General features: G+C 51.4%; 1 protein-coding gene across 2 annotated transcripts; it reads right to left on the bottom strand.

Annotated features, from left to right (window-relative positions):
• Positions 1–1,140: 1,140 nt before the first annotated feature.
• Positions 1,141–13,739, bottom strand: LOC137451484 (CCN family member 2-like). Of its 2 annotated transcripts, XM_068158975.1 has the most exons (6): positions 13,576–13,633; positions 13,196–13,484; positions 8,009–8,222; positions 4,696–4,947; positions 3,599–3,807; positions 1,141–3,400 (listed from the first exon to the last, which is right to left on the bottom strand). In XM_068158975.1, exons 2-6 carry the CDS (start codon positions 13,316–13,318, stop codon positions 3,089–3,091), a joined length of 1,110 nt encoding a protein of 369 aa, XP_068015076.1. In that variant the 5' UTR covers positions 13,319–13,484; positions 13,576–13,633; the 3' UTR covers positions 1,141–3,088. The 2 variants fall into 2 exon arrangements, with proteins under 2 accessions (XP_068015076.1, XP_068015077.1); XM_068158976.1 differs by lacking the exon at positions 13,196–13,484 and having other exon boundaries at positions 13,576–13,739.
• Between the last annotated feature and the right edge of the window lie 4,549 nt (positions 13,740–18,288).

Here is an 18,288-nt window from a genome sequence, read left to right on the forward strand (position 1 = left end):
CCCTGCCCTGGGGACGGGGACAGCCCCATCCTGTCCTGGAGGGCTGAAGGAGCCAGGGAAGCCCCATCCTGCCTTGGAGAGGTTGTGGCATGGCTGAGGCTGATAAGGAGCAAAGGCAGGGCTACATCACCACACACCCCAAAAGCTCAGCCTTATCTTGAGGACATGCCCAGCTAATCGGTGCTGTGCAGGAGGTGGCTGTGGGTGATAATGCAGTGACTGGGATGGCCCCCAAGGTGGCAGCAAGCAGGAGTTTGGCCCCTCAGCAGCATCGAGGACCTCACTGCCCTCTCCCCAGCCTGGCCATGATGGTTGCCTGGTGGCTATGGTGGTGACATTGCGTGCCCAGGGCTGGGCTGCAGGAGGTGGATGCTGCCCTGCAGCCATACTCAGCAGTGGAGTGTGTTCAGCACCCACTCAGCTCTCCCAGGCCCCACGGCACACTGCCTTGGAGACAGCATGTTCCCTGGGGAGGTGCCTGGTGCCACCTAATGGCCACCACCCTAGGGACATTGGCAAGGACTGTGTCCCCTCCTGCTGCCACCCCCAGAGCACTGGGCAGCGCTACTCACCCAGCACCAGGTGAAGACCCCTGCAGTGTCCAGGGAGCAACACGACAGATCCTGCTCCAGGGTCAGACCCTTAATGATTCTGTTCCAACATCAACTGCCTCTCTTCAGGGAGCCCCCAGCCTTCGCCAGGGGAGGAGAAAGAGCCTCTCACCCTCACCTCAGTGCCAGGGGGGAGGAGAGCAGGGAGAGGGATGAATCCATAAGCTGTTAAGCCACAGCAAAGCCCCTCACATTCTGTCCCCATTATCACTGATTTCTGCTCACATCTGCTCTCAGGGGTATTTTTAACCAGGAATTAAGGGCTGCTGGGACCTTCAGCAGAAGGGGAGGGATGCACTGTTTGTCCCCAGCAAAGCAGAAGCCAGAGCTTTTGGGATGCAAAGGTGCCCATCAGACACAAACACCACTTCTGCTGCTGTTTGGAGAGGGGACAGGACCTCTCAGGGATCCCTCTTGCCTCTGCACCCAGCTATCAGCTTTGAAAAGGGTCCCAGCAGCCTGGTGTTGCTGGAAAAAGGCTGGAGGGGAAACCAGGCAGGAGCCTTGTACAGAGGGATGCTACCAGGGCTGTAAAAAATAAAAGCAATTTATTAGCATTGGCTAAAGCGCAGTCTTAGCTTGGATTGACACCCCAGAGAGATGAGTTAAGGACAGGAGAAAAGCTCAGGGCAGACCTGGAGGGCAATGGGAGGCACAGTCCCAGCAAGGCTGTGACAAAAGGACACAAGAACTCCACGAAGGCCTTGACTAAAAACAGCAACATCATCAGATAAATTATTTACAGTTCCAATTGATTACAGGAGGCTGAAGGCTCATGAGCTTCTGCAGGCTGGGAGAGCAAGAGGAGAGGGACCAGGAGTAGACACAGGTCCTGAGCTGGCATCTCAGCAGTGCTAGGGGCTGCAGGGTAGCATTTGGTGATGGCTGGGATCATCCTCCAGCAGCAGGTTCTGCTTTGGGGTGGGACATGTGGTAGGGTGAATCCCCTGTTCCCACCCATCTGGGACAGGTATTCATCCCAATCCCCAGTAGTGAAAGACTGGGAAGATTTACCATTGCTGGGATGTTTCTCCTAAAAATTAGCAGTCTGAACACAGCTAGTAAGATTTCAGAGACACTGTGGACTTGCTGAGGTGGCCTCTCCTGGAGCTACAGGCCAGCAATCAGCATATCCTTAATATCAGAGAGACTGCACAGGCCTGACAAGAAGGGAATCCCACTGCTGGAGAGCCAGCTCCACACCACTCTCCATGTCCCTGGTCCCAGTAGCTCCAGCAGGGACCTGCTTCATTTACAAACACCAGTGATTTTCTCACCCACATCTTGACCTCCCCAGGGACACCCAAGCTGAACAGTGATCCTCCAACTTATCACCTACCATTCAGACTCTGGAGCTGAATTGTAGCTGCAGTTCAGTTTTGGGTGTGTGAAATGGAAAGGTCCATCCCCTCTCCCATCTTGCAGCCATTTCTGAAAGAGGTTAAGGAAAAGAGACACGTGGTCATCCCGGTACTAAAAGCTGCCGGGGAGCCACATCCACGGGGGACATGTTTCAGCCTGGCTCATGCTCACTGCACAGTGGAATAGCTCCTCAGGTTTAGGACATCACTGGAGGCAAAGCTACTGCTTGGCCAGATGCCTTCTGCTGTGAAGAAACCCCTTCCTGGGCTCAGGTCATCTGGAGGACACCCTGAGCCATGCTCTGTCTCCTGCAGTGACACCACATAACTTGCTCTTTCCTTCTCCTAGCTGCCACCTTTGCTGACACTCAAGGTTGAAGTAATTAAACAGGGAAAAGACACACACATACACCCTGGAGCTACCCAGGGAAGGGGTCACCCAGCAGATGACCCAGCCTCTCTAGGAGCAAATTGATCCAGAACAAAGCTGCTGACAGGGATGCATGTGGGATGGTGAAAGGTGGACATGAGGATGGGGAAGAGCATTTTCCAGCCTGTTGGCTCCAATTAGCTAAAAATAATAGAAAAGCTCTGGAGGAGCTGAGCATGGGGCCAGGACCCAAGAAGCTGCTCACCAAGCAGCTCTGCAGCAATGCACAGCAGAGCCCCACTCTGCTGGGAAGCAGCTGCAGAGCTTGGCCTTAGCTCAGGCCTCCTGAGCTTCCCCCATCCTGTGTTCTGGGTTTTCCACAGGCTTTGGTAGTCAGTGCCCATGGGGAGTCAACAGCGCTGTGCTCTCAGCTGGAGCCAGGTGCCTTTGATCCACTCTCCCATCTGGTCAGTGGGTACAGGGATCAAGTTTGCAGCTCAAGCCTGTTTGTGGTTCCTTCACTGATCTCTGTACCACCATGAGTAAAGGCCAGGAGCCTGGAGCAAATGGAGCTGCTCCCACACACACCTCAGAAGGCCACTGGGACTACTGGTGAGGAATGGTGCTGTTCTGAAGAGCACAACCCCTCACAGAGGGGGAAGAGGCTGCATTGTCCTGGGACACAGCCACAAAAGCACTGCAGAGCTCTCTTGACACTGTGGCCTGTGGATCTGGCATGGAGAGGGCTACAGCCTCTCAGTCTTGACATGGTCTCCAACCATCCTCCTGCGATGCATGGCCAGGAAGATGTCGTTGTCTCGGGGGCAGTCATAGTGGCAGGAGCACATCTTGATGAACATCATCTTGCGCTGGAAGAAGTCCCCCTCAGGGCAGCGGAAATCCACCTCCAGGGTGCTGGTGGCATAGGGGGTGCAGCAGCGTCCGTCCGTGCAGCTGCCGCAGAACTTGGGCCGGTAGGAGCGGGCACTGGTGCAGCCTGAGAGCTCAAAGCGGAGGCTCTGCCGTGGCTTTGGGGTCCGCACGCACTTCTTCCCCTTCTAGGGAGAGACCAGATGAGGAGATGGCAATCAGACAGAAGGTCCACCTGGGCCTGTGCTCTGTCTCCATCACTCGGCAACAGTACACACAAAGTGTAGCACAGAGCATACCCTGTGAGATAGGCTCACACCTGGCAAGTGCCTAACTGGGCTGTCTCAGGCACTCAGTGTTGTGCCCCCTCCCCCCGAACCCGGTACCTTGGTTTTCTCCATGGCGAAGTTGCAGGGCCGGACCATGCAGAGCCGAGTCTCTTTCTCCAGGCGGCACTGGGGGTTGTCGTTGGTCACTCGGGCAGAGATGCCCATGCCACAGCTCTTGGAGCAGGCACTCCACTCGGTGGTCTGCACCAAGCAGTTCTCCTGTAGGTTATTCAGTTCTGGCTTCTGTGCTGGATCCTCCCTGAAAACTAAGTCACACAGAAAAGACACAAGGGAAGTTTGCAAGAAAAGACAGGGACCTGTTGGAGTGGGGCCAGAGGAAGCCACAGCAATACTGGGAGGGCTGGAGGCCCTCTGCTGTATGGTCAGGCTGAGAGAGTTGGGGTTGTTCAGCCTGTTGAAGAGAAGGCTCCGGGGAGACCTTATGGTGGCCTCTCAGTGCTGAAAGGGGACAATCAGAATGCTGGGAATGGACTTTTGAGCAGGGCCTGTTGTGACAGGACAAAGGGTGATGGTTTGAACTGAAAAAGGAAGGATCAGACTGGAGAGAAGGGAGAAATGTTTGACACTGAGGATGCTGAGACCCTTTTGCAGGTTCCCTAAAGAGGAGGGAGATGCCCCATCCATGGCACCATCCCAGGTGAGGTTGTTTGTGACTCTGAGCAATCTGCTCTAGCTGGGGGTGTCCCCACTGATTGCAGGGGTTGGACTGAAGGACCTTAAAAAGTCCTTTTCAACCCAAACCACTCCATGATTCAGGGCCTGCAACAAAGCATGGCAGCTCTGTAGCCACTCCCAACTTGGTGTGACTCCTGCGGACAGTAGCAAAGGTCTGATCCATCCCATGAGCTCTCAGTGCCTCAGCATGGAGAGCACAGGCAAGCATAGGGCCGTTTCCCACCTCAGCTCAGTTCTCCTGCAATGTCAGAGGATCTGTGAGATTCATCCCAGCATCACTAAGATCTCCCCTTAATGGCTCTGGAGTTGAGCCACCTTCAACCAAGCTGAACACTTGTTCACCACAGTGCACAAAGCGAGCAGTCGCCAGCTCCAAAACAGATGCTACTCAGGACTGCAGGTCAAAGACAATTTGGATCCAGCCCTGTCACCCAAAGAGCTGCCAGCCCCCTGCTCACCCGACATGGGTGTTTCCAAGGGGGCTTCCTCATTGCCCTCCTTGCAGACCCACTCTTCACAGCACTTATCATGGACCTTCACCCGCTGAGGGTTGGGACACTCAGGGGACGGCAGCCGCAGGTCCTCGGAGCAGAGGGGGATGCAGCCGATGGCTCCGTCCATGCAGATGCACTGCAGCTTGCAGGTGGGCTGGAAGTTCTCCCCATTGTGGTAGATCCTGCCCAGCAAGTCACAAGTGGCACCTTCATGAGCTGTGGGAAGCAGGGAAGAGGAGAAGCTGAAGAGATGGCAGGGGTCTGGCAGCATGGCCCCTGACTCAGGGCATCACAAGGCTCCTGCTGGTGGACAAGTGTCCCCTGAGCTGCCAATGCAGGATGTAGCAGAAGATGGTACAGTTAATAGTTGTCTCTCTAGACCCAAGGCTATTCCTGACATGGAGGCTGGCTCCAGCTGTCCATCTCTGCCAGACCTCCCAAAGTTCTCTGGAAAATCTCTTTTCCACCTGGATGAGCTACAAAAGGGGACTTTGTCATAGTCTGCCAACAGCCCTTCTCAAGCCAGAGATCTTCCCTGCCCTCTCAGAGGGTGCCCCAGTCAGTGGTGCTGTGCAAGATCCATTCCTCACACCACACATCAGCCAGCAGCTTTACTTCTCATCACTGCTGGAAGGCCAAAAGGCAACACTCTTCTAAGAAGCACCTTATCTAAGTTGGTTCCCCACATATTGCCCCTGTACTCTGCTCTGGTTAGGCCGCACCTTGAGTACTGTGTCCAGTTCTGGGCTCCTCAGTTTAAGAAGGACATTGAGACACTTGAGCGTGTCCAGAGAAGGGCAACAAGGCTGGTGAGAGGCCTTGAACACAAGCCCTATGAGGAGAGGCTGAGGGAGCTGGGATTGTTTAGCCTGGAGAAGAGGAGGCTCAGGGGTGACCTTATTGCCCTCTACAACTACCTGAAGGGTGGTTGTAGCCAGGAGGGAGTTGGCCTCTTCTCCCAGGCAACCAGCACCAGAACAAGGGGACACAGTCTCAAGCTGCGCCAAGGGAGGTTCAGACTCGAGGTGAGGAGGAAGTTCTTCACCGAGCGAGTCATTCGGCATTGGAATGGGTTGCCCAGGGAGGTGGTTGAGTCATCGACCCTGGAGACGTTCAAGGGGAGATTGGACGTGGCACTTGGTGCCATGGTCTAGTCATGGGGTCTGCGGTGTCAGGTTGGACTCGATGATCCTCGAGGTCCTTTCCAACCTAAGTGATACTGTGATACTGTGATACTGTGATATCTAAAGGTACCTACAAAAGAAAAATAACATTTTGGGGGTTTGACATTTTTAGCTCTTCAGTGATAGATGAGACATGTGAATCTCTTCTTCCATTCAGCCCCAACTGTTTCTATTTCTCCCTGTTCTGATCTCCAGATCTCTCATCTCCGGCCCCCTACAAGTCTTTCACTCCCTCCTGATAAAACCTGTGTGAGCAAAAAAAAAAAGGAACCTCAACAATATCTGATACACAAGAGCAATCTTCAGTCCCTAACAGCTGTGTGAGCTAAAGTGTTTCCACCAAGAGGTTTCCAGCAGAAAGCTCTAATTTGATGAAGAGTTCTGCAGGCAGGGGTCAGTGTCAGAAATGTTTTCAGTGAGGAACGGAAGCATTTCAGTCAGATATCAAAGATTTCCTTCATGCTCCTACAATAGCTCAACCAAAATACTTGTTGGACAGGATCCATGGAAGGGAGCATTCAGCTTGGACAGTTATTTTGATACCATAAAGATCAAGATGAAGCATTTTGGAAGTTTTGACACAGCCCAGCGAGTATTCAAAGGAGCTCCCGGGAAGTTCTGAGAGGGTTTTTCTGGTTTGGTTTTTTCCAACCAGTTGCGATGCCTTACTTTTGAGATTCCCAAGTGGTTCCCAGAACAGCAGTCCTGCTTTTGGACAGTTCTTGTCTCAGCTACTGCTTTCAGCAAGCCTGATCCTTGAAAACCAAAATAATCCATGCAAATCTCTTTGGGAAGTCACCAGAATGGAGGATTCTTGTCTGCTTGTGGAGGCTCACTGTGAAACTTGATCTACTTTCCCCTTACTCCTGCTCACCTGTGGAACATTGTCCCAGGCAGAAAATGTTTGGACCAAACAACACATGAGAGCCTCTTTCTGTCCCACCTAGTCCTTGAGGGAATGCAGATCCTTCTGGGCTGCTGCTGCCTTGTTCCTAACAAGAGCTGGATCTCAACTTGCAACTCTTTTCAGTGCCACGGGTATAAAAATACTTCTGTGCTCCCACTTGGAGCTTTCAAAATCCTCACTTTTTCCACCCAAGTGGACGACATCTGCATTCCCTCACACAACCATTCAGACTTATTTTTAGACCCTCTTGTGCTGTGTTCAGCCCATCCCAATGAACTGCTCATGCTGTTCCCTCAGCACCACTCCTCCCCATCCAGCTCAGGGCTTTATGATGTTTTCAAACCTCAATCATTCTCTCAGGTCCTTCACTATCCCACCGTGACCTCCCTTTCCCATTGATCAGATCCAACTCAAGCACCCAGACATATTGTGCCAGCAGCCCAAGCTGGTTCTTTATTTACCAGCTCTGCCTGACACCACTGCCACCTCCCACCTCTGGCCACCAGATCCAGCCAAGGAGACTTTTGCCCTTTTCTACAGGGAACACGATAGAGCTCAAGAGAGCTGCTCCAATCCTGCAGCTGTGCCAGCTCCCTGCACCCACCCAAGCCACCCCACCACCCTCAGGCTCTCCTACTCTAGAGTAACTACAGGATCATCTCTGCTTTTCTGGTATCCAAAGATCTCTGCAGGTAGGGATGAATCAGAGAAACATTGAATCACAGAATGGTTTGGGTTGGAAGGGACCTTTAAAGGTAATCTAGTCCAACCTCCTGCAGTGAGCAGAGACATCTGCAACTAGGGCAGGTTGCTCAGAGCCCCAAACAACCTGACCTTGGATGGCTCCAGGGATGGGGCAGCTCCCATCTCTCTGGGGCAGGTTGATGACCTTGAAGCTCTCTTCCAACCAAAACAATTTTGCAATTCTATTCTATGATTCTATGTCACAGGAACAGAGTCCTGAACCCCAACCTGTGCCTTCAGAAATATCCTTCCTTGCAGGAGGAAGCTGGTTGTGTCAGTAGCAGTGAAAGGGTTGACTCATAGAGCTGGCACAGCTCTCACCATGCTGCTGGATGAAGCTCCAAGCCCTGAAGGCAATTTGGTCAATGCTGGGGGGATTCTGGGAGGTCTGCAAGCAGAAGGGGCCATGAGAAAACCACGCAACAGAACACAGAGCTCTCACCTAAGCAGATCCCACTGCCTCTGTGGATTTTGGAGAAGTCACAGTAGAGTCCCTTGTGATGGTCACAGGGTTTCTGCAGGGAGCAGAGCTCACCCAGCTGCCTGGCACACACCTTGCAGCAACCACAGGCATCCAACACATGGCTGGTGCCAGCAGGGCACTGCAGAGGCTGGGAGGGACACTGGCATGGATACGTGCAGGCCTGTGCTTCTACCTGGAGGACAAACACCGTGGAGAAAATGTTTCCTGCAAGCTAGCAAGGCAGAAAAATACAACCACAACTTGCTTCAAGCACAGACACCCCACCAAACAGAGAGATCAGCTCCACCCTCCACCTCAGAGCCCTGCTGCCTAAGGACATGCATGCAGCTTCCAAGGGCTCCTGAGATTCCCCCCCACACCCCCATCTCTAACTCCTCTGAAGCATGAAGGAACAAAAAGCCACCTCTGGCAAGCAGGGCCAAACCAAACATTACAAGGAATTTGGAGTCCCACACACAGCTCAGCCCCTTGCTTCCCTGCAAGCAACAGCAGAGTTGTGATGAACAGTGAGCAGCTCTCAACCCTCACTCAGCTCTGCTCAGGAGAAAACATCCCAGTGCTCTGCAGCAGCAGCAGCCGCCCCAGCCTGAAGATGGAAAACTCAAGACACAGCAAGAGGACTAGCCCAAAGTCAGACAGCCCCAAGCACTGACCCAACAGTTCCTGGATCCCATTTTGATCCCCAAATCTCTTATTTCTTTTGTAATTCCCAGAGGTGTAGGAATTGTCAGAGATGAAGCCACAAAGGTGTGTGCCCTCTCCTCTTTGCTTTCCAGGGAATGTAGCATAAGCAGCCCTCTGTGGGACCTTCTGACCCTACAGCTGCCTGTTTGGTGGCATTTCAGAAGTGTTGGCCACCTCTTGAACTCAGTCTTGGGTTTTAGCCCTCTTCAGATGCTAAATAGAGATCAAGCCATGTCTGAAGGAAGGTCACTTTCTCTGTGAAAACCAGAATGCTGCAGGCACTCCCTTAACTCAGTCTGTGTCAGCCTTCTCCTGATTGAGCTTGGCACAGGTGGACTCAGCTCTGGACACAGCCAGGTGTAAAACCACGACTGTGTAAGGTGCAGAGTGTGTGGTCTCTAAAGATCCTCTTCCACCTCCCCAGAAACATTGGTGCATCAACTCTAGCCTGCATTTTTGTCAATTTCTGCCAAATGAAATTGTCCAGGTGTTTTGGAGGGGTGCCAAAGCACTACTACAGAGCTGCTGGACATGGCTCAGCCCCCACTCCAGAGGCAGCTGCTGCTGCAGGGCTGACGCAACCCTTGAATGCAGATCACAGAATCGTGGAATGGTTTGGGTGCGAAGGGACCTGTAAAGCTCACCCAGTCCAACCTGCCTGCAGTCAGCAGGGACATTCTCAACTACAGCAGGTTGCTCAGAGCCCCAAACAACCTGACCTGGGATGGTTCCAGGGACAGGGTATCTCCCACCTCTCTGGGCAACCTGGGACAGGCCTCACAGCAGAGGGCTTTCAGCCCTCCCAGTATTGCTGTGGCGTCCTCTGGCCCTGCTCCAACAAGTCCCTGTCTGTGCTATGCTGAGGGCTAGAGAGCTGGCTCCAGCTCCGCAGAGGGGGGTCTCAGCCCTGAAACCAGTAGAACATTTTTGGCTCCTGTATTGCTGTGAGCTGGGTGAAGAGGAAAGCACTGGACAGGGCAGACCCCTCACAGCTCCGTGTCCAGGTCACTGCCACCCAGTGAGAGGGGCTGCAGCAGCTGGAGCTTGGGGGCAGGTGGGAGGGGAGGACATCTAGAACGGAGATTAAAACAAACAAACTCTGCTGCTGTTTGCACTTGCTGCATCCCATCCAGCCCCAGCTTGTGAAACAGCTTCCTTGGATGTTGGGTTTGTCACCAATAACAGCTGTAAAACTTTTCAGGCTGTTTTGACTATTGCTCAAAACATCTGCTCTGGCTCACATGGGGACAGAAGATGCCAACTGCTTTGTCCTTCTGTAGCAGTCAGAACAGCATGGTGTAGGACAGGGATCAGCCTCAATCTTAACTCACACATCCTCTGAGTCTCACCCTGCTCAGCAGGAATCAGCATCACTCTGCTTGAAAATTCCCAGCACAAAGCCATTTGGAATGAGCCTCTGCTGCCTGTAGCCCAGCTGCCTCATGGCTGAATCCCTCGCTGGGAGCTGCCATGTCTCAGGGATCTCTCACTGCCTGCTGAAGTGCATTAAAAGATACAAAAAAATACAGAAACCCTTTCCTACTGGTTCTGTTGTTGTTCATGCTGTGGCTACCAAAAGAAGATGTTATTCGACCAGGGATGAGTGGGTGGGGGGACGTGAGATCATAGGAGGCAAAGCACTCCCAACACACGGCCTATATTAAGATGAAATCCATGTGCTTAAGAAATATAATGACAACAAGCATTTTCCAATGCAGTGTCAGCCACAGGCCATATAAAGAAAAACTCTCAAAATAGCTCTTTATTGGAAAACAAACCAAAGCAGCCTCTTCCTGGGTAACAGAGAATGTAATAGAACTAAACCAAGCAAGTTTTCTTCCTCACCTCCATTGATCACTGCTGGAGCTGTTTATTTCCTTTAATAATTCACCCAAAGAAACCAGACCACCCAATTTTACCTTCTGCTCTCAATCAGCTTCACTTCCTCACTATGGTGCAGCTGCTTTTCAGCACAAAAACACCTGGATTCAGACCTTCAATGTATTGCAGACCTGCTGGGTGACTCTGTGCCCCTGCCTCTGCTGTGCCTCATTCACTCCTACCCATGAGCAGCTTAAAAAGCCAAATTCATCCATACTCACTGGGCTCTCCAAGCCTTGGTGATGTTCCCATCAGTCAGCTCATACATGTCTCCACCACCCCATCCCCCTGGCCCTGGGGTGTGCTGGGGCTCCTGTTTGGTTTATTATTGAGCAGAGGCAGCTTGTGCTATCTATACCTCCTGCTCCCCTCATGGGCTCAGGAGGTGAGTTGAAATATTTTTTGATTCATGCATATCCAAGAGTGAGCAGTGAATAATGGGCTGGCGAAGGGAATATCTGGAGCTGAGAACGGCTGGTAAAATGGCGACATTGAACCAACTTCCTCCAGTTCTTAATTTGTCTTCACAGTAGTTTTAAAGAGGTTAAAGGACAGGTTGCATTGCACTTGCACAGAGCAGCCACCCTGCAATACTGTGAACGAGTTGCTTCAGTGAAGCATAGAACCTGCTCAAACCATGCCAAAGAACTGCAAGGACTCACTCTTTGCTCCAGACCCATACAAAAGACCAACATTTCCACCTAAGATGCCACCAACCTGGGTACAGAGGGATTTGGCTTAGAGAATGTTTCATTTTCTTCCCTCTGCAGAAGGGAACTATGCTTTTACCTTCACTGAGCAGGATCCTAACTTCAAGATCACAACAGCCCTGACCTTCTTTCTGTCGGGGTTAGCAGTGGGAATTTTGAGAGCAGCAGAACAGAAGCAATGTTGGAGGTCATGGCTATAGGTAAAAGAAAGTGCTAAAGCCTAGAATATCAGCACTCCCCACTCCTGGCTTTGCTGGCAGCTCTTGTATCAATCACAAACACCATGTCCCAGGATCCCTGAGTGATGTCCAAGCCACAGCAGCAGTGCAAACAACCTGACTTGGGGAGTCCTTTGCCTGTGCCCATTCATCTTTTCCACCACTGACACCCAGGTCCCATCTGCTTGGCTGACAAGCTAGAACAAGCTTCCTCCCAGCACCAAACCCAGTTATCTGAGGGGGAAGAGGGAGAATGTTCTTCCTGCTTCATATTCGCACAAAACCTTTTCCCTGCACTCTTGGGAAGGACATGAGCTCACACCACTGCAGCAGTTCTGGGGCATCATTAGGACTTCTCACTCCTGACCAGTCAATGTCCATATGAGCCCAGGGCACCAGCCAAGAAGGCCAAAACAAAGAGGATATTTAATATGTGTTTGGTCTCATTATTGCATCCAAAGTACTGGGAAAAGTGCATTCTGAAGCTGGGCTAGGTGTCTGCAAAGTGCTTTGGGAACTGCAAAGGAGAAGTGATGTAAGAAAGATGGAACTGGTTCTTTTTTGAGCTCCAGGAGTGGCAGTAGATAAAGCTATCAAAACACAGCTATCCACATACTCCTAACACTGGGATATCCTGGAAAATAGTATCATAGTATCAGTCAGGGTTGGAAGGGACCACAAGGATCATCTAGTTCCAACCCCCCTGCCACAGGCAGAGACACCCCACACTAGATCAGGCTGGCCAGAACCTCATCCAGCCTGGGCTTAAACACCTCCAGGGATGGCACCCCAACCACCTCCCTAGACAACCCATTCCAGGGCCTCAGCACTCTCATGGTGAAGAACTTCCTTCTCACATCCAGCCTGAATCTCCCCACCTCCAGCTTCATTCCATTATACCTGCTGCAGCTGTCCATGTACTTCCAGCACTGAGCCATCCTGGAAAATATTTGCTCTGCATCCATCACAGACTCTCAAGGCATCTTCCCCAAGTTGCCAGAGAAGGTTACTGATTGTTATTGTGAGAGCCAAGAACCAGTACCCCCGTTTCACAGAGGGAACAGAGACATAGAGACATGCCCAGGCTGAGCCTGGTGGAGCTCAGCTGGTTCTACTCTCACCTGCTCAATCTGCTTCCTTGCTCAATCTGCTGAAAATCACTCTCAGAGCTTAAAGAAAGTCAAAACTCACATTTGGGAGGCAGTCAGGAGGTTTAAGTCAAGTGATGTCATCTCAGAGTGATAATAAAGGGCCACAGTGGGTTCAGTGCAAGGAACAAGAGGATCATCCCAACCCCCAAAATCTCCCCTTAGATCACAGCAGTGTTATGTGCACAGGACACTGGCAGGAAAGGGGCTGGCACACACTGGATCCTGCCAGCAGTGATCAAACAGACCTTATTAGCCAGGAGTTTATGGCATCTGTCAGAGCAATTTGCTGATAGAGGCTCTGTGAAACTGACTTCTGCACTGATCGCAAAGTCACTTCCTGCAGTGAGGAACACTCCCGACTGCACCAGCACCCCTGGTCTTGCTGGCGCTGTAGGAAACACAGCAAAGTCCTGAGCAGACTCAGCTGCTCTGTCAAGAACTGGGATCAACCCAAACCCAGCCACAAATCCTGCTCTGGAGAGGCTGCTGTCTAATTCCCACCTTGAAATCGCCGTTCTCAGGGAACAATGGCAGCAGGAGAAGGATTGTTGATGGTGAGGAACTGGGATGCAGGACTTTTATTCTTTGCAGTGCCATAAACTCAGTAATTCCACTCCTCTCCATTCTCTTCTCCTCCCGCAACAAAATCCATTCCCGTTTGGAAGAACTCTGAGCTCCACAAGTGACAGCACTGCACGGGGCACAGCTCCCAGATTGATTTCGTTCCACCGAGCGCTGGCAGCGCTCCGCTCGCAGCCGGAATCGGGACCCTTTCGGAGGCAGGTGGCAGCTGCGGGAGTTAGCCCAAAGCTCTCACATCCAGCAAAGCAAAAAGCTGCGGTGCCTGGCAGCAAAGGGAGCTGCTGCAGTGCAATACGTACCCAGGCTGGAACGAGGAGGAGGAACAGGGTCCAGGATACTGTCCCCCGCTTGCCAGACATCCCGAGTAGAGGGAGAAGAGGGAGTTCCAGCTGCTGGCCGACCCACGCCCCCTCCTGCGGAGCTCCTCCGCTCTCTTGGCGGAGCGCCGCACACCAGCTCCTCGTTAAACAGCCTCCCGGAGGGGGCGTGTCCCGCCCGAGTGACGATCTGGAACTCGGATGAGATGGGTGCAACAAAGAATGCCCAAATTCCAGGGAACACGAGCAGATTCCGGCGGCCCCAGCGGTTACAGGGCTGCCGGCGCAGGCTGCAGCTCGGTCATTTCCCACGTGTATAAATCAAATCCTAGTAAAAGCAGGATTATTATTTTTGACATTTTTCTTCGTTTTAACTCCAACAGTCCAAAGCTGAGACTGTTTACTCGACGTAACACACACCCCCATCCATTCCTGTTTAGCTGCAAGAGCTGAGAATTTAACTGAGCAGAGCTTTGTGGTGCTCAGTGTTTCCCATCTGAAAAGGAGGCAGAGATGGGAAGGTCAGCACTGGTTGGTACAAAACAGACCATGCACCACCATCACTTGCTGCTGCCAGCTCTGAGTGGAATTTTCATGCCTATAAAGGCTCCTGCAATGAAGAGTTGCTTGTTAGATGAGGCAATGAAGAGTAAAGGTGATTGGTAAAGGACAGCATTGGGGTATGTCTCCCCTGTTCAAGAGAGACAGGGAACTATTGGAAAGAGTCCAGTGGAGGCTGCAAAGATGCTGAGAGGCCTGGAGCATCCTCATCTAATCAGTGCTCAGCAAGGGCTAAAGGGTGGGGGGCAAGATGACGGAACCACATTCTGCTCAGTGGTGCCCAGGGACAAGACAAGGGGCAAGGGGCACAAACTAGAACCCAGGAGGTTCCATCTGAACAGGAGGAGAAACTTCTTTGGTGTGAGGCTGCTGGAGGCCTGGAGCAAAGCTGTAGAGTCTCCCTCTCTGGAGAGCTTCCAATCCCCCTGGCCATTGTGATCCTGGGCAAGCTGCTGTGGGTGCCCTGCTGGAGCAGGGGGGTTGGACTGGGTGAATATTCTATTCTATTCTATTCTATTCTATTCTATTCTATTCTATTCTATTCTATTCTATTCTATTCTATTCTATTCTATTCCCAGAGGTCCCTTCCAACCTCACCATACTGGAATCCAGTGATTCTCTGATTCTGTGGTGCTTTATTTGTGCTTTGGGATTGATGCAGGATATCACAGCTTCCTATCTCAGGGGATGATCCTTTCTTTTTTTCTGCTGAAATCCAGACCCTGGCTTCTGCACAAAAAGAGCTTTAAAATATTAAATTGTTTGTGTATTAAGGAGCTATTTTGTTTATTCCCAAACAACAAGGGGAATGCTGCCATGGAAAATAAGGAGGAGTGCAGCAGAGGGCACTCTTAGTCCTCACTGCCCTGGAGTGTGACAGCAGTTTGGGTACTGGACAGAATCTTTTGTGCCTTCAAAAGATGGATTCAGTGTCTTCTCCAGGGCAGAAGCAGTGCAAGATCCCTGTGCTGACTTTGAGCCAACATGAAGCAAGGAGCAGGAGGAACACACACACAGAGGATATGCTGTGCCATACAGCCCCTATCACACCCAAGCATAGTGTGCTGGGAAGTAGGACAGAAGAATAAGAAAAATATAGGGAGTAGGTCATTTAAATTCAGCTTCCTTTCCTTCCTGCCTCCAAGTGTAGGGCATTTATACCAGGAATCAAGCCCTGCATGTTTCTCAGGTCCCTGTGCAACACCAGCTCAGCCTCCACACTCCCTGTGCTGCTGTTTGCCCATTGCTGGAAGCAGGCAGCACCAACTCAACTAATTAGCACTTGGAAAGCCCCTTGGGATCCAGGGCTGGAGAGCAGTAGCAGGGTGCAAACTGCCTCAGATGCACTTCTTCCTTTTTCCATAAGATGAGGGATGTCACACCCCTATCCAAAACAACCACTTCTGCTAAGGTCACAATGAAGGATTAAGTCTCCATACCAAAGATTTAATGTACTGGAGGTGGCACAAACATCCCATGCCCTGGAGCAGCTGGGAGCTGCAGGCAGTCTGGCTGGATGTTCATTCCTTGGCACCTTCAACGATGTTGTCACCTAAAATTAGCTGCTCACATTTCACAGGATGTTCTCCCACTGCTCATAAATAAGACAGGGATAAAGGGCTACACACCTCTGCTCTCATGTTCTCACACAGCAAGAATATGAAACACAGATTAATTCCAAGCCCTGTGGGACATCTGAAGGTGGTTTTTTCGTGCCTTTTTAGTGCATAATGTGTAGCTTGATTCATGCATTGCTCCTTGGCCCAAGAAGCAGCAGCTGCACCTTGAGCCAAGATTTTCCAAATTGTGCTTTCAGAATTTCTTTTCATCTGCTGCCTGACCTCAAATGAACTCTTCAGCCGGGAGCAGAACACTCCCTCACCTGGGCAGGCTGAGAGAGTTGAGCCTGTTCAGCCTGCAGAGGGCTCCAGGAAGACCTTAGAGCAGTCTTCCAGTACCTGAAGGAGCTACAGGAGAGCTGGGGAGGGACTTTTGACAAGGGCTTGCAGTGACAGGATGAGGGCTAATGGCTTTGAGCTGGAGCAGGGTGGATTTAGATTGGACTTTAGGGAGAAGTTCTTTACTATGAGGGTGGTGAGACACTGGAACGGGGTGCCCAAAGAAGCTGTGGACTCCTCATCCCTGGAAGTGTTCAAGGCCAGGCTGGATGAGGCCTTGAGCAGCCTGGGCTGGTGGGAATTGTCTCTGCCCATGGCAGAGAATAGAATAGAACAGAATACTAGAGGGTGGGAACTGGATGATCTTTAAGGTTCCTTGCAACTCAAGCTATTCTGTGATTCTATAATCATCAAGACACTGACTCACAGAATACATCTGGCTGGAAGAGACCTCAATGGTCATCCAGTCCAACCCTCAACCCAGCACTGAAGGGCTGATACTAAATTTCAAAGCCTTCATCTTCCCAGAAAAGCAGCATAAGCAGAATGTCCCCACTGCAATCCTGTCATACTCCAAGCCCCCTTAGCTCTGCCATAGCCAGGCAGCTTTCTCCTCTGCCTTGCTAAAAGAGGAGCCTCTGTATCCACTCTAGCTGCTGGAGAGCAGAACCTGGATAGCTAGCTCCTGGATAACCTCTGGATTGTAGAACCCCTTGCACCAGTCTCTTCACTGCAAAGCACTAGGAGCCCTCCAGATGAGGGCTGTGGGGGACAGAGGAGCCAAATTTTCCTCCTGGAGCAAGTCTGCCACAAAGGCACAGTTTAATGTAAGCTGGAGAAAAAGGCAGAGGAGCATCAGGACATGAAAGACAGCATCAGCTGGAGAGCTTCAGCTTTTGGGCACTCCCTACACACAATGGCCCAAGATATTCCTAGGGCACTCAGTTAGTAAAACCTACCCCTGGTGCTTGCAGCTGAACTGTTCCCCCCAGTGGATGTGCCACTTGCCAAGAAGCAGGATGAAAATGTGAAGGTTGAGTGACTCGGAATGATCAAAGGGAGGAAACACCCAAGTTAACACTAATTTTCACCTCTTTTTGCCCAAGCTGCCTCAAATGAAGGGATGAAGATGTCAGCCTTGCTTAAAATCTCCCCTGAGCAAAGAACAATGAGCATCTAATTCACCTTGATGCCACCTTCTGGGCTCACTCACTGCCCAAACAGCAGCACTCCTGAGTCTGTAGGAAGTGAAGGCAGACATTTATCTAATTGCTGAAAATCACATTTGGCCAAAGGGTGAAATGAAGGCAAGCACACAGGGAGACTGGAGGCTCATGCTGATCTCTGCCACTCACACTCTGCCTGCAGAAGCCAAAACAAGAAGCTGGTACAAGCAGCATGGCAGAGTGAATCTTGTCCACCCAGATCTCAAAGGCTTCAGTGCTGTGCCTGGACTCAAAGCTGCTCAGCTGCCCCTAGGACATGCTGGTGCCTCTCAGGACTGCTCCTCATTGGGAGGTTTCCATTATCACAGCTGGTAAGTCATGGCTGGAGCAGATCACAGGCAGCCACTCTAACATGGGCCAGCAGAGATGGTGAGGTTCATCCAGTGAGATGTTCTGAAACACAGAATTCCATTTTGTTGTTCATTACCCAAACCCTGATGCCTGCTTGATGCATCCTGCTCACATGCTAAGCTGACTGCCAGATTTGGGGCCAGGAAGGAACTCAGTCCATCACTTTGCCTTCTTTGTAGCCAGCAGTTAGAGGGAGAAGATTCTGCCCCTCTGCTGCGCTCCACTGATACCCTCCCTGCAGTGCTGGGGCAGCTCTGGAGTCCTCAGTACAGCACAGACAGGGACCTGTTGGAGAGGGGCCAGAGGAGGCCACAGCAATGCTGGGAGTGCTGGATGCCCTCTACTGTGAGGCCAGGCTGAACAAGTCGGGGATGTTTCAGCCTGTTTTTTCCTTTTCTGCTGGTGAAACAATCACTGCCAGGCTGCCAAAGCTTTGGGCCATTTTTCCCCAGAGTTACAGCACCAGAGCTTCTCAAGACTGTTCTACACATCCTCAGTCTGTTGTTGTCACTGTTTGAAGGAAGGTTTTTGCACCCCTAATTCTCACCTCTATAGTTTAAGTCATTCCACCCTCAGAAGCATGATCTCATTTGGCAGCAGAAGTACAAAGAGATGGGGTGGAAAGCAAACTTCAGGTGAATAATAATCACTTGTTTTTC

This window comes from Melanerpes formicivorus, unplaced genomic scaffold, assembly GCF_026170545.1.
Source record: "Melanerpes formicivorus ecotype bairdi unplaced genomic scaffold, bMelFor1.0.p_v2 SCAF_45, whole genome shotgun sequence".
Taxonomy (NCBI): domain Eukaryota; kingdom Metazoa; phylum Chordata; class Aves; order Piciformes; family Picidae; genus Melanerpes; species Melanerpes formicivorus.

What these genes read in the sequence shown, in the direction of transcription:
- LOC137451484 (XM_068158975.1), bottom strand. Translation starts at nt 13,318, where the DNA reads ATGGAGAGGAGTGGAATTACTGAGTTTATGGCACTGCAAAGAATAAAA. An exon ending in CTTGGAAACACCCATGTCGG is followed by an intron (nt 3,808 to 4,695) that starts GTGAGCAGGGGG and finishes TGTGTGACTTAG; the next exon opens with TTTTCAGGGAGGATCCAGCA. An exon ending in TCGCCATGGAGAAAACCAAG is followed by an intron (nt 3,401 to 3,598) that starts GTACCGGGTTCG and finishes GTCTCTCCCTAG; the next exon opens with AAGGGGAAGAAGTGCGTGCG.